This window comes from Furipterus horrens, unplaced genomic scaffold (genome assembly GCF_987537825.1).
Source record: "Furipterus horrens unplaced genomic scaffold, mFurHor1.1.pri manual_scaffold_5, whole genome shotgun sequence".
NCBI lineage: Eukaryota > Metazoa > Chordata > Mammalia > Chiroptera > Furipteridae > Furipterus > Furipterus horrens.
The window spans coordinates 153,438,407-153,450,871 of record NW_028327175.1 but is presented as its reverse complement, the minus strand read 5'-3'; the positions used below and the strand labels follow the sequence as shown (position 1 = coordinate 153,450,871).

Here is a 12,465-nt window from a genome sequence, read left to right as displayed (position 1 = left end):
CCTTGCCAAGAAAAGAAGAGTTAAGTATTTTGATTAAATGTATTGCATAAAGACTGAGATACAGCATTGAAAAAAGGAAAGGGTCTGGTTTGGGGAGTGAGACTACCTTGGATATGAAATTATGAGAAGCATCTATTATGTGCCAGATACAATGATAGATGTCATATACACATTGTCTTATTTGATTTTCACAACCCTCCTACTTATGATAGTATGATAGGTAGTGTTTTTTTTTTAATGAGAAATTGATACTGAGATAGATTAAATGACTAGCTGAGATGCTATATTTCTTGTCTGAATTAGAAAGAAGCTGTGACTACATTTTATTTAACAATGCTCCTGAACTGTAAAGAAACCTAGATCAGAAGTAACAGATGATTGCAGGGTATGTCACAAGGAATTCTACATTCAATATCCCATTTCAAGGACTGCAATCAAGAAAGAATTATTGTTCTTGGTGGGCCATGAAATTTGAACTTATTTTACCAGAGAAGCACATTGTTACATGTGGTATTTAGGTTCTAGTACATTACCGAGTGAACAAACTTTATGAACTAGTATGGAAAACTAATCATCACTTATGATTCTATATTTTTTTAGGAAGTGCATCCTGACTTAAAAACAACTAGCTTACAGATAGAGTATTAGTTATTAATAAATCCTGGATTACTATATAAAGAAATTTGCTTTCAAACTTTAAATTCATAAATCACAAAGTTGATTTCAGTTATGTTACTCAAATTCTGCTTTTATGAATTTTTATTTCATTTCTTGTCTATTTTGAGAAAGAAGATTCTCATTTATTTATTTATCTATTTTCTGTATTGTATTTCCTGTATTGTATTTATGCATTTATTCCTCCCAGGTTAAACCCTTTATTTCTGAAAGATAACATCTCTAACAAGGTATCAGTAAAAAAAAAAAAGAATTGTCCCAGACAGTTTGTTGAGTGCTAATATATAGTAGAATGTTGAGCAGGTAAGTTAATAAACATTTTTTTTGTTTTACTTTGTACTCATCATTTTAGGCTTGTCTTTTTAATTTAACTTATGTATGAAACTTTGGCTATATTGCATCTATTTATTAAATAATTGTATTTTTACCAAAGGTGTTTTATTTTTCAGAGTTACTAAGACATTTTGGGCAATGAGACTAAAAGCCAATGGCTAGCCATTTTATAGGTACTAACAACAGGGGTCAGTGAAAACTTTAAAAATAATTTTTGTGTTGTCAAAGGGCCGTAAGCTTGATCTTTATTTATACCCTGATAAACAGAATAAATTCTGCAATGCTCTTCTTTCATATAGATTTGAAGGCTATATATCTATCTTCATACATACTAAAGTATATTTTAATGTTTTTTAAAGAACTTCTTTAACATACACAAGCTTATAGAAAGTTTATAATCTGAATGTCAAGATCTTTTTCCCCCTGCCAAAAAAATTGTGTGTGTGTATATATATATACATATATATATATATATGTATATATATATATGAAAGCAAGTTACTTATATGTTGCTCCTCCATTACCCCCAAATATGTTACTATGTGTTTCTTACTAATAGGACATCCAGCTACATCACTGCAACCATCCAAGTCAGGAAATGAATAATAATACATTACAACCATTTAATGCTCAGGTGCTTCTCATTGTTCCAATAATGTTTATGACAAAAGGATCCAGTACAGAATCATGAATTGCCTTGAGTTATCATGCCTCCTTAGTTTCTTTCAATCTGGATCAGTTCTTCAGTCTTTCCTCAGCTTTCATAACCTTGACACTTTTTCACATCATAGTCAGTTGTTTTGTGGAAAGTCCTTCAGTTTGGGTTTGTCTGATATTTTCTTGGGATATAAGATTCTGGAGATCCTGGATATACATCTTAGGAGAAATATTAGAGAACTGATGTGTTCAATGCACCCATTAGGCAGCATATAATTTTGATTTGTACTATTACTCATGATGTTCACTTTGATCGCTTGATTGTGGTGGTGTTTACCAAACTTTTCTACTGTAGAGTTACTCTTTTGTTTCTCCTTTTGTAATAAATACATATTTTGTGTGTGTGGGGGGGTACATTGAAACTATGTATATTATTTCTTGCTGGACTTGCAATTTATTCATTGATGTATTTATATCAATATGGATTCATGTTTTTCTGTTTTGTTCAGTGCATCATAATCTGTTAACCTCATTGTTTAATTTGAGGTTCAAATTGTCTCTAATTTGGCCAGTAGGAGCACATGCAAGATAGCCTCTGTTTTTTTAACAAGTCTTCATCATTTTTAAGTACTTCCTTACTTTATGGCATAACAAGATATTTCAGGCTTATCATGTCCTTTCCCTGTCCCAGCCCTGTAATCAGCCGTTTCTGCAAGGAATACTGTTTCTTTTTCATGAGAATAATAATTAGAAGACATGATCTCGGCTCTATCTATATTCATTGCTATTAGAGTATCACTATTAGAGTGTTGCTTTTTCTAGACTCCCTTCAGTGGACAGAGCTACATACATGCATATATGTTGATATTTTGTCATGTATTTCTTAACCTTTGTGGTTGAAAACCATGACTTCACACCAGTACATCCAGTTCTAATGCAAAGCACAGGGAGTTCATTCTACATATGTGTAAGTCCTTTCTCTGACAGTGAGAAAAAACTGTTTTCTGTTATCTTTAGTGGTTTTTCTTCTTTGATCAGCCTCCCTGAAAGCAGCCATTCTCCCTTCTCCACATGGATGATTTCTTCTTGCTGGGGCTCTGACTCCCTGTTCTGGGCAACCCTCTGCCCATGTGGACATTCTTCTCCCTGCTCAGACTCTACCTCCCCAGGCCTGGCTGTCTTCCCCCTGATGCAGTGTGGACACCCTCCTCAGCCTGCCTGTGCTCTGATGCCCTGTGCCCAGCTGTGCATCTACTCAGATGACCTTGCCAGGCCCCGACACACTGATCTGGTTCATTGAACGTGTGGGTGGCCTTTTTACTGCCCTCAGGCTCTGACTTTCATGTCTGGGCCGCCCTCCAAATGTACACACTCTTCTTACTCTACTCGGGTTCTGAGACCTCACATGGGGCAGCTCCCCAACATAGATACCATCCTCACTCTGGTCAAGCCCTGGCTCCCAAGGCCATTCCCTGAGCAGAGAGCTCCTTTGGGCTCTAGGCTGTGCCCCATGTGATCTCTCATCCTCAGCCCATTCAGGCTCTGAAATGCCTTGTGTCTGGCAGCTCCCTTACTCATCACCCTCCTCTTCCTCTCTCACCTGGCTGTGGTATACCACAGCTCCATCTCAACCCTAGCACAGATGCCCAACCTGGTGGACTCCACCTAATGACTTAAAACTATATTCTTCAATTAGGAAGGGGAAGAGGGAGGGAAGGTGAAAAGTTTATTAAATTATTATCTTAAAGTTGTGCTCTAAAATATTTTATTCAGAGGATCACTTTGCTAACTATAAAAATGAAAGAGCAAAAGTAGAATTTGACATACAAAAATTACTAAATTAAATTTTTAAAAAATATGTTTTATTGATTATGCTATTACAGTTGTCCCAATTTCTTTTCCCTCTACTCCCTTCCACCCGGTGGCCCCCCTCCCTCCAGTTGTCCCCCCCTTTTAGTCCATGCTCATTGGTTGTGCATATAGTTCTTTCCAACCTCTTCCTGTCTATTCCATTTCCTCCTACTATGCTTCTTAATTCCTGTACCATCTCCCTCCCTTTCTCCCTACCCCTCCTTGCTGACCTGCCCCCAATATGTTCCCCATACCTATAGTTCTTTTTCCACCCTTGTTGCCTATTTAGTTTGCCTTTTTTTTTTTTTTTTTTGATTTCCTATCTTCTGTTATTGGTTGTTGTGATACGGTTTTCATTTTAGTGTTCATAGTTTTGATCCTTCTTCTAAACCAGTCCCTTTAACATCTCATATAACAGTGGTTTGGATCTGATGAACTCTTTCAGTTTTACTTTGTCCTGGAAGCACTTTCTCTGCCCTTCTATTCTGAATGACAATTTCGCTGGATAGAGTAATCGTGGTTGTAGGTTTTTGATTTTCATTACTTTGAATATTTCTTGCCAGTCCCTTCTTGCCTACAGGGTCTCCCTTGAGAAATCAGCAGATAGTCTAATTGGGACCCCTTTGTACATGATTCTTTTCTTCTTTCTTGCTGCTTTTAAGATTCTCTCTTTATCTTTAATTTTTGACAATTTGATTATAATGTGTCTTGGAGTGGTTCTCCCTGGGTCCAGTTTTTCTGGAACTCTCTGTGCTTCCTGGACCTATAAGTCTATTTCCTTCCCTAAGTTAGGGAAGTTCTGCTTCATTACTTTTTCACACAATTTTTCAATTTCTAGTTCTTCTTCGCCCTCTGGCAATCCTATTATCCGAATGTTCGATCGCTTATAGTTGTCCCAGAGGTTTCTGATCTTCTCCTCACTTTCCTTACTCTTTGTTTCCTCTTTCTGCACTGGTTGTCTGTTTGCTCCTTCCCTATGTTCTGGTTTGTTGATTTTATCTCTGGGTTTTATTTCCTCACCACTTGTCTCGTATGTGTTTTCATTTGCTTCAGTATGAGTAGCTTTCATTCCTTCCCTGTCTTGTTCCAAATCTTTTGTTAATTCTGTAAGCCACCTTATAACTATAGCTCTGAACTGAGCCTCAGAAAGGTTTTCTATTTGTTCGTCAGTCAGGTCCCGCATCTGTTGCCTGGTGAGCTGCATCACCGGGATTTCAATCGTTGTCTGCTTCATTCTGACAGTCTTGTGTTTAGCTTTGCTTCCTGGGCAGGCTGTAGGGGGCGGAGCCCTGTGCATTCGTCACTACCCAGCGACCAGCGGCGGTCCAAGATGGATTCCTGCCGTTACTCTCTGCTGAGACTGGGATCCTTTCCCCCGCCCTCTGGGCCTCACCGTCCGAGGCAATGGGGGGGGGGGGGGAGGGCTGCCCTTCCCAGCATTGGAATCGCGAGCTGCGAGTCTTGACTGCAGCCGGAATTGCTTCCCTGGCGCTTCTCACAGTCCCGCCGCTATGCCCGCTGCAACCACAGACAGGACCGCGTTTTCTCACCCCTCCTACCCATCCAACGAGCACTGCTGGTTTATAACTTCATACGTTGGGCTTCCATGTAGTTTTATTTTCTGGTATTTTTAGTTATCTTTTGTTTTGAGGTAGTTGTATTCCTTCTTAGTTGTAGAGGGAGACTGAGCATGTCAGTCTAAGCCTCCATCTTAGCCGGAAGTCTCCAAATTTTTTATATTAAATGAGTTTACTTATATGCCTGGAACTATGTCTATTGACTAATTACTTTAAGATCAAACAAGAGGTCAAGAGACTATAAGTTCCATGTCGTTGCCAGGTGCAGCATGCTGTAAACTATCTGTTTAATATCATCATCTCTTATTTTTGTCATTAACTGTGGAACAGCTATTTGAATAGACAATGAACCTTTGCCTATGTTCTTATGTAAAGCCAACAAAAGCTGTAAAAAGAACAAAACGGGTAATGACCTTAAAACATATTTGTAACTTGGTTTTTTTTTTTTCTTTCTTGTTTAAATAGAGGAGTCTTCGTTTTGGCTTCCCTTATTCGGCAACATGTGCTGCCGGTTAGTCGCCCAGCCAGCTTGTGTGGCTGAGGATGCGTTCGCAGGATTTCTTAATCAGTAGGTTAGAGGACTTTACATATCCTATCATAGCTGTCGCTCCAGTTTAGCTCTTAATCCTGATACTGAGAAGTACTTTTTTAGAGTCTTCTTTTAAATAACAGTTTTCTCAGTGTTAGACATAGACTGGGAGGTAGAGAGGGAGACCTGAGGACGAGGAGGAAGGGAGGGGCCTAACGCAGTTTGGGTGGCGAAGGAGCCGCCTGACCAGGTCCCTCTGCGTCATTAACCGCAGTGACAGAATCGGCTGCGGAGGCCTCCTTGTGGAAACCGGTGCCGGCCGCTCGGCACCTTTCACATGAAGGCCTTTCTGGCAGACAGCTTTTGGCACAGTTTAGGCCTCTGGGTTTCCGAAGCTGCTGCTGTGCTACCGACTCTTGATTTATTTATAACCATAGTTATTTATATTCAGTAAATAATTAATTATGGGCTCCAATGAATCAATTGCTTTTTCTAAAAGATTCCATTAAGAGGAAAGAAAATTTGCATTCTTACAGGGTAGTCACCATCTTCCAGTGTTCTAAGAACAGTAAGGGAAAGTTATATTTTGAATGTTGAGTTATTTTTATAATTTTCCTGAGTTTCTAAGTACTCATTTTTAATAGACTAGCGTTTCTAAAACTGCATTGATTTATAATTTTATGTATGTAGTTATGTGGTGATCATTACTTCCATTTTGCGTATTTAATGCTGTTGAGAATTCCAGGCTGTTATTCTCTAATATTAACTTACTCTTTGGTTTTGGACTTGTTATGAAGTAAATTAATGGGTAACAAACATTTAATAATTTAAAAAAAAACTAATTAAATTTTGATAGCTTAAGTATTTTGTTGAATTTGGAGTTAAGATGATACATAATGATTTAAGGTTGATAGTTTCTTTCTTTATTTTTCCAGCAAACATTAGAGGGTCTGAGTAGTTGGAGACGGTTGTATTGTGCTTTGAAAGGAGGTAAACTCTATTGTTTTTACACTCCAGAAGAAATTGAAGCTAAAGTGGAGCCAGCTCTGGTAGTGTCCATTAACAAGGTAAATAAAATGCTATTTTGGAAATAAAGATGTAACGTTTTATGAAGTTTGTACATTTCTCTGCAGTTTACATTGTTGCCATCTTATAAAGAACAGGGAAGTACGGCTAAAAATTGGTTTGTCCATAGATATAATTAACCCTGTATTTCTTGCCATTATACAGCTTATTCCATAAAAGAAATACTGTATATTTCTAAGAAAATATAGTAAATGGAAATCTGTACCAGTAAATATGTTATAAAGCCGAGACTGTAACTCCACATTAAGAGGATATTCAAATTTTCTATGAATTTTTTTAATTAAGAGATTACATAAGCATAAATTGGTAGCTCATGTTACAGTGATGCTCTTTCTAGTTAATATTTAAATGAATCCATAAAAAGACATTTCTGATTATACTTTCTGATTTCTTATGGGATTGATGGGCAATTGTCCAACCTTCTGTCAGAACAGGAAGGCCTGACAGTTCATTTAGAATATTTGAGTGCTTACACTGCATTTAAAAAGTAGTACTATACCACCTAGAGAATCTATTAAATGCACACACATGCGTGCATACGTTTGATATAAAGGAAATGATTAAAATTTAGTGACAAAATTTTTACCCACAAATCTTTAGGAAAACTTTTCACATTAAGCCAGATTTACTTTCTTTTACTCCAGGATCTTAAATTTATCTTCATCTATCATTTTAGTTTCAGGTTTATTAGAGGTCCTCCCCCTCTTTTTAGCAACCCTTCTGTAAAATACTTTATGACATTTCTAGGGCAGAATATTAGTTTTTCTTCCTAAAGACTAAACGTAATTGTTTCTAGTTGTTTTAATTTGTCTGCCTTTGCAGTGGTTGAAGTATATTATAATATGAGCTTTCCCAGCTGTTACCTCTACATGTTCTACTTGTCTTTAAATTTCCTTTTGAAGAAAATTGTAAAGTGGTATGTCTTAAAAACATGTAGATACTGGTTTGCTAATATATAAGCACTTGAGTTAATTTCTATGACATTTTCCAATAATAACATATGGTCTGTTTCTATCCTGCTTTTAGAAATTACACTGCTTTTTCTTAAAGGAAATCCTTCAGTAGACCTTCTATTATACAATTAAGTCCACTTAATTTATCTGTTTTGTGTATTAGAAAGATAAGTGTTGCTCTTAAATAATACCTCAGTATTACAACTTAGTGAATTTATTTTGGTTTATAAAATTAGGTTTATGAAAATACAATTTTATTGGAAAATTGATAAAATTTTAAAATTATCTTCCAACTCTTTGTTTTGTTTTGTTTTGTCTAAGCAGCATTTCTCCACCTTAGTCTTCTGAAAATTTCAAGTGTACAGAAAAGTTGAGAGAAAATAATAATGAACAACTGTGTACCTTTCACTTAAATTCTTTATCTGTTGATAACTTTTTTGTCACATTTGCTTTCTCTCCAGATAGTTTAAATTTTTTCTGAATCATTTCAATGTCAGTAGTAAAAAGCATAACATTTCTTTTCTAGAATATTTCAACATGCTTCTCCTAAAAACAAGGATATTTTCTTCAGAACTGTAATATTAACACACTCATGAAATTTATTGTTGATAAAGTGATATTTAATATACAGAGCAAATTACCCCGGTTGTCCCCAAAATGTTTTTTTTAACTTCTATTTGTTGTTTGATCAAAGACCTCATCAAGGATCACAAATCTCATCTGGTCACCATGCCTTTTATTTCTGTTTGTTTGTTTCCTTTTCATCTAAATTCTGCTCTTGATGCCTTTCTTTTAAATTTTTCATTACATTTTTGAAAAGTCCAGGCAGTCCCCAAACCTGTATTTGACTAATTATTTAGGTTAAATATTTTTGGCAAGTATTCTACATGATCTCTAACCTGTTTACTAGGTAGGTAGGTAGGTAGTAAAAATTGAATCCTATAATTCTTTTCTCACATGTTGTTCAGAGGAATATGGATAATCATAAACCAGATTAAAATGTAATTTAAACAAATATTTTTGAAGTCATTTGTTTTATTTGAAAACAATCTTCAAGATATTCATTTTACTTTATCTCAGCTCTTTAAGGTGGGCAGAACAGATTGAAGTGAGCCCTATTTATAGAGGTATATTATTTCTGTTTTACAAGTGAAGAAATAGAGATGAGATGGAACTTGTCTGCCTAGTAAGGAGGATTGAATGGCTCACTCTTTTCATAATGGGGAGAAAGAAGTAGGTACAAACTTGTGGACTCTCTTTCTGTTTCCTCATAGACATACTACTGTACTAGATTGGAAGGCAAAATTAGATTTTTCCTATCTCCATACCCACTCTGAATCGGTTTTGAAAGTGAAAAGTAGCTCTGAACTGAGGTTCTGAGCCTGAAGCTGCAATCTACCTCTGGGGGCAATGGCTTGGGCATGTGTTGTATCTTTACCATTTAAATGTTAGAAGACAGTTATAAGGGAGCACTTCTGTTATTATAGGCAGTATAACTGTATTTTTTTATGTCTGAAGATGAGCACCTAACTCCTGAAAAGTCATTAACAGTGTTTACATGGCCTGACTGAATTGACCTTATTTCAACTGACTCTTTTTCCCTTGTGGTAATAAAGGCTGATGACCCAGCAACTTACAGGATTCTGTAGTCAATCGACTCCATTATTGAGATGACTGAAATTAGCCTACTTAAAAATCCCAGGGGTGCTTCCACAATTGACCATTACAAATTCACAGGAAAATGATGAATCTAGTAATTTGTATGGACTCAGCCATAGACTAGGAAAACATGGATTATATTTGACCCTGAGGACTGATGACAGACATCTCTTCCATTGTTTGTGACTTCTGTCTAAAGTACAGAAGGGAATTTAAGATTAAACTATGAGGTAAGAGTTAAGGTTGGGAAGGTTGATATAATTTAGTTGCTAATCACAAAGATTAAACACATGGAAAAGTCTTTTATTCTCTAGCTTTACAATATTGTCAGCCCAATTGTCTCCAGCACTGATTTCCTGCCCATTCTCTGTAGAAACTCTTCTTGCAATTCCTATTTCTGCCTCAGGTTTCCTTTGGACTCTTCTATTCACTTGTAAAGTTCACTCTTAGCAGTAAATTCCACTAGTCTCCTTATTTAAATATGTCAGATATCATCTTAGTCAAGAAATGTATTTAACATAAGAAAATACAACTGTTATATAATTTTACCGCCTATTAAAATAATTTCTACTTATTTTTCCTCAACTTAAAATATTATTCAAATTTACAGAAAAGTTGAAAAATACTATAATGGTCACTTGTATACCACCTAGATTTAAGTTAACATTTTGCCACATTTGCTTTATCTCTCTTTTTTAAAATTTTTATAAAGAAACTAAATACTTTACACTTATCTAAATTTTAATCAGCTTTATGGTGGTAGTATTCACATAAAATAAAATGCACCAATTTTAAAAGTATAGTTTGAAACTTTAAACAAATAACACAATTGTGTGATCCTTACTACAATAATTATATTATAGTTTTTTATTTTTAATCTTCTTTTGGTGAGAAGTTCTACTCAGAAAATTTTAATTATATGATAATGTTATCAACAATAGTCACCATGTTTTATATTAGATCCTAAGACCTTACTCATAGCTGAAAGTTTATAAAACCTCTTATTTATATTTTTGCTAATCCATTTGAAATAAATATATACACATACACACAAAATATTATTCTGACAGCCTTACAACTAGGCAAATTAACAATAATTTTTTATATCATCTTATATCCAGTTCATACTCAAATTTTCTCATTGTCCCCAAAGTGTTTTTTTAGCTTTTGCCTTCAGTCTAGGAATATTTAAGTATTGTGCATCCTTTGTTCTTCTAACCCATAAATTAGGTCCAGAGGCTTCACTAGATGTTTTTAAATTATTTTTACAAGAATATTTCATGGATAATGGCAAATAATTTATAGAGCATCCTGTTCAAAGGCACGATATCAGGTTGTCTTGTTATTAACCATGCTGAGTTAAGGTGGTGACCACTAGCTCTCTCCAGTAAATTCTTAAGCTTTCCTCTTTATAATTAGCTAGTAGTGTAAGAGGTGATACAGTATTTTGTGATTGCAGGTTGCATATGCTCTTCTCATACTGTCCTTCCTCATGCATATATTAGCTGACATTCTTCTGTATTTTTTTTGAGAACTTTTTCTCATCAAGTAGGAATAAATTACAGTCCCTCCTGAAAGGCATGATAAATGTTTAAAGTTTAAATTGCCAGTTTTCAGAGTAATTAATTGGTACTGCATATTGGTATTGTATCAATATTCACAGTATGTATAGGAGTGGTGTTACCCATCCAGAAGTAGCAAATGAATGCTGTGCCTCTGCCCCCCGCCCCCAAATATTACAATAAACTTATAAATTTTTATTTAGTCAGTGTTTTAAATTACTTGATTTTTAAATATAATGTCAATGTTTTAATTATTTTGCTTTGGAAATGTTTAAGGGACATATAGTATTAATGTATTCTTAAATAGGAGTTTTGGTAAATGTCAACTTTGTATTTTCTGATATGTAGAGCAGATAAGCACCAATTAAAACTTCTTCAGTTTTTACTATATTTCCAATGCTGAGTCTCTTAAGATCTTATATGCTTAATAATGTTAAATATTCAATACAAATCAGTGTTCCTTTGTTTTGGTTGTCTTCTCTCATGACTTAGAAAATAATTTTGCTTGCTACTTTAAAATTGTATGAAAACACATTTTTCAGTTACTAAGGTATATTAATAATAGTTCCATTATTTTGATCACTGGATCTGTTCTCTAACTATAATTCCTGTCCTTCTAAATGGCATTTCCTGTGAGGCTAAGTCAGTTCATTAATTTTCATAGGGGGCCATCTGTGGAAATAGTCACATGAAGAAAAGAAAAGCCTAAAAGCTATTCCCCTCTTCTTTTCAATCTAAATTTGAAAGGATGATTTACTTCAAAGTGATTGCTTCACTTCAAAAAACTTCCCTGTGAATGTTATTGAGTAGACATTCTCAATAGGGGTACTTATCTGGAGCCACTGAATCTCCTATACATTGTAGAAAGCATTTTATTAGCCAAAGTTTTATCCATTGCCAATGGGGTAGGGAGTAGAATGGAAAAGAAGTATGGGTCTTTGAGATCAATAGTTTTTCCTCGATTTAAATATTATGCATCACTTCATTTTCATGAATAATAAAATCTGCACTAAACAAGTCAGTAACGCTAGTTAGGGTGATAGACCTTCGTTAAATTGTCTTGAACTTACTTGCTTTTAACCATTACTTTTATTGTGAACCCTAGCAAGCAAAATTATTATGAAGCACATGGGGTTTTCTTCTGATTATGTTAGTCCTCTTAATGTCTGAACCCTGTCAGCCATTCATACTGACCTTTATTAAATCCAACAACAACAACAAAAAAGATTTTTTTTCAACAGCCTTTCCTTTTAGTAGGAGTTTATGTCTGATCTCATAGACATAAATTGAAAATGATTACATCACACTAGTACTAATTATACCTAATGCTTGATTTAATTTATGGTTATACTTTACATATTTCAAACTTTCCTTGCCATGTACTATGAAAGTATATATTTTATTTGTTATTAGAGTATATATATATAAGGTCTAAATCTTATTTTTAGCCAGCAACTTTTTCTTCATCCCTGATCAACAAGACTTTAGAACCATCACCTTTCAAAGAACTCATTTATCTTTAGAACAGTTTGTGAGGAAGATAGTAGTAAAATAATATTATCTCTGCATTATAGATAAGAAAC

At 34.9% G+C, this 12,465-nt stretch overlaps 1 protein-coding gene across 1 annotated transcript in view; it reads left to right on the top strand.

Moving 5' to 3' along the window:
* The window catches only part of RTKN2 (rhotekin 2), a 70,108-nt gene that overhangs the window by 45,121 nt on the left and 12,522 nt on the right, over positions 1-12,465 (top strand). Inside the window, exons 8-9 of the mRNA XM_090278077.1 lie at positions 5,559-5,665; positions 6,558-6,689. Of these exons, the coding sequence (XP_090134203.1) occupies positions 5,559-5,665 (107 nt within the window). The 3' untranslated portion in view covers positions 6,558-6,689. The remainder of the gene's footprint in view (positions 1-5,558; positions 5,666-6,557; positions 6,690-12,465) is intronic.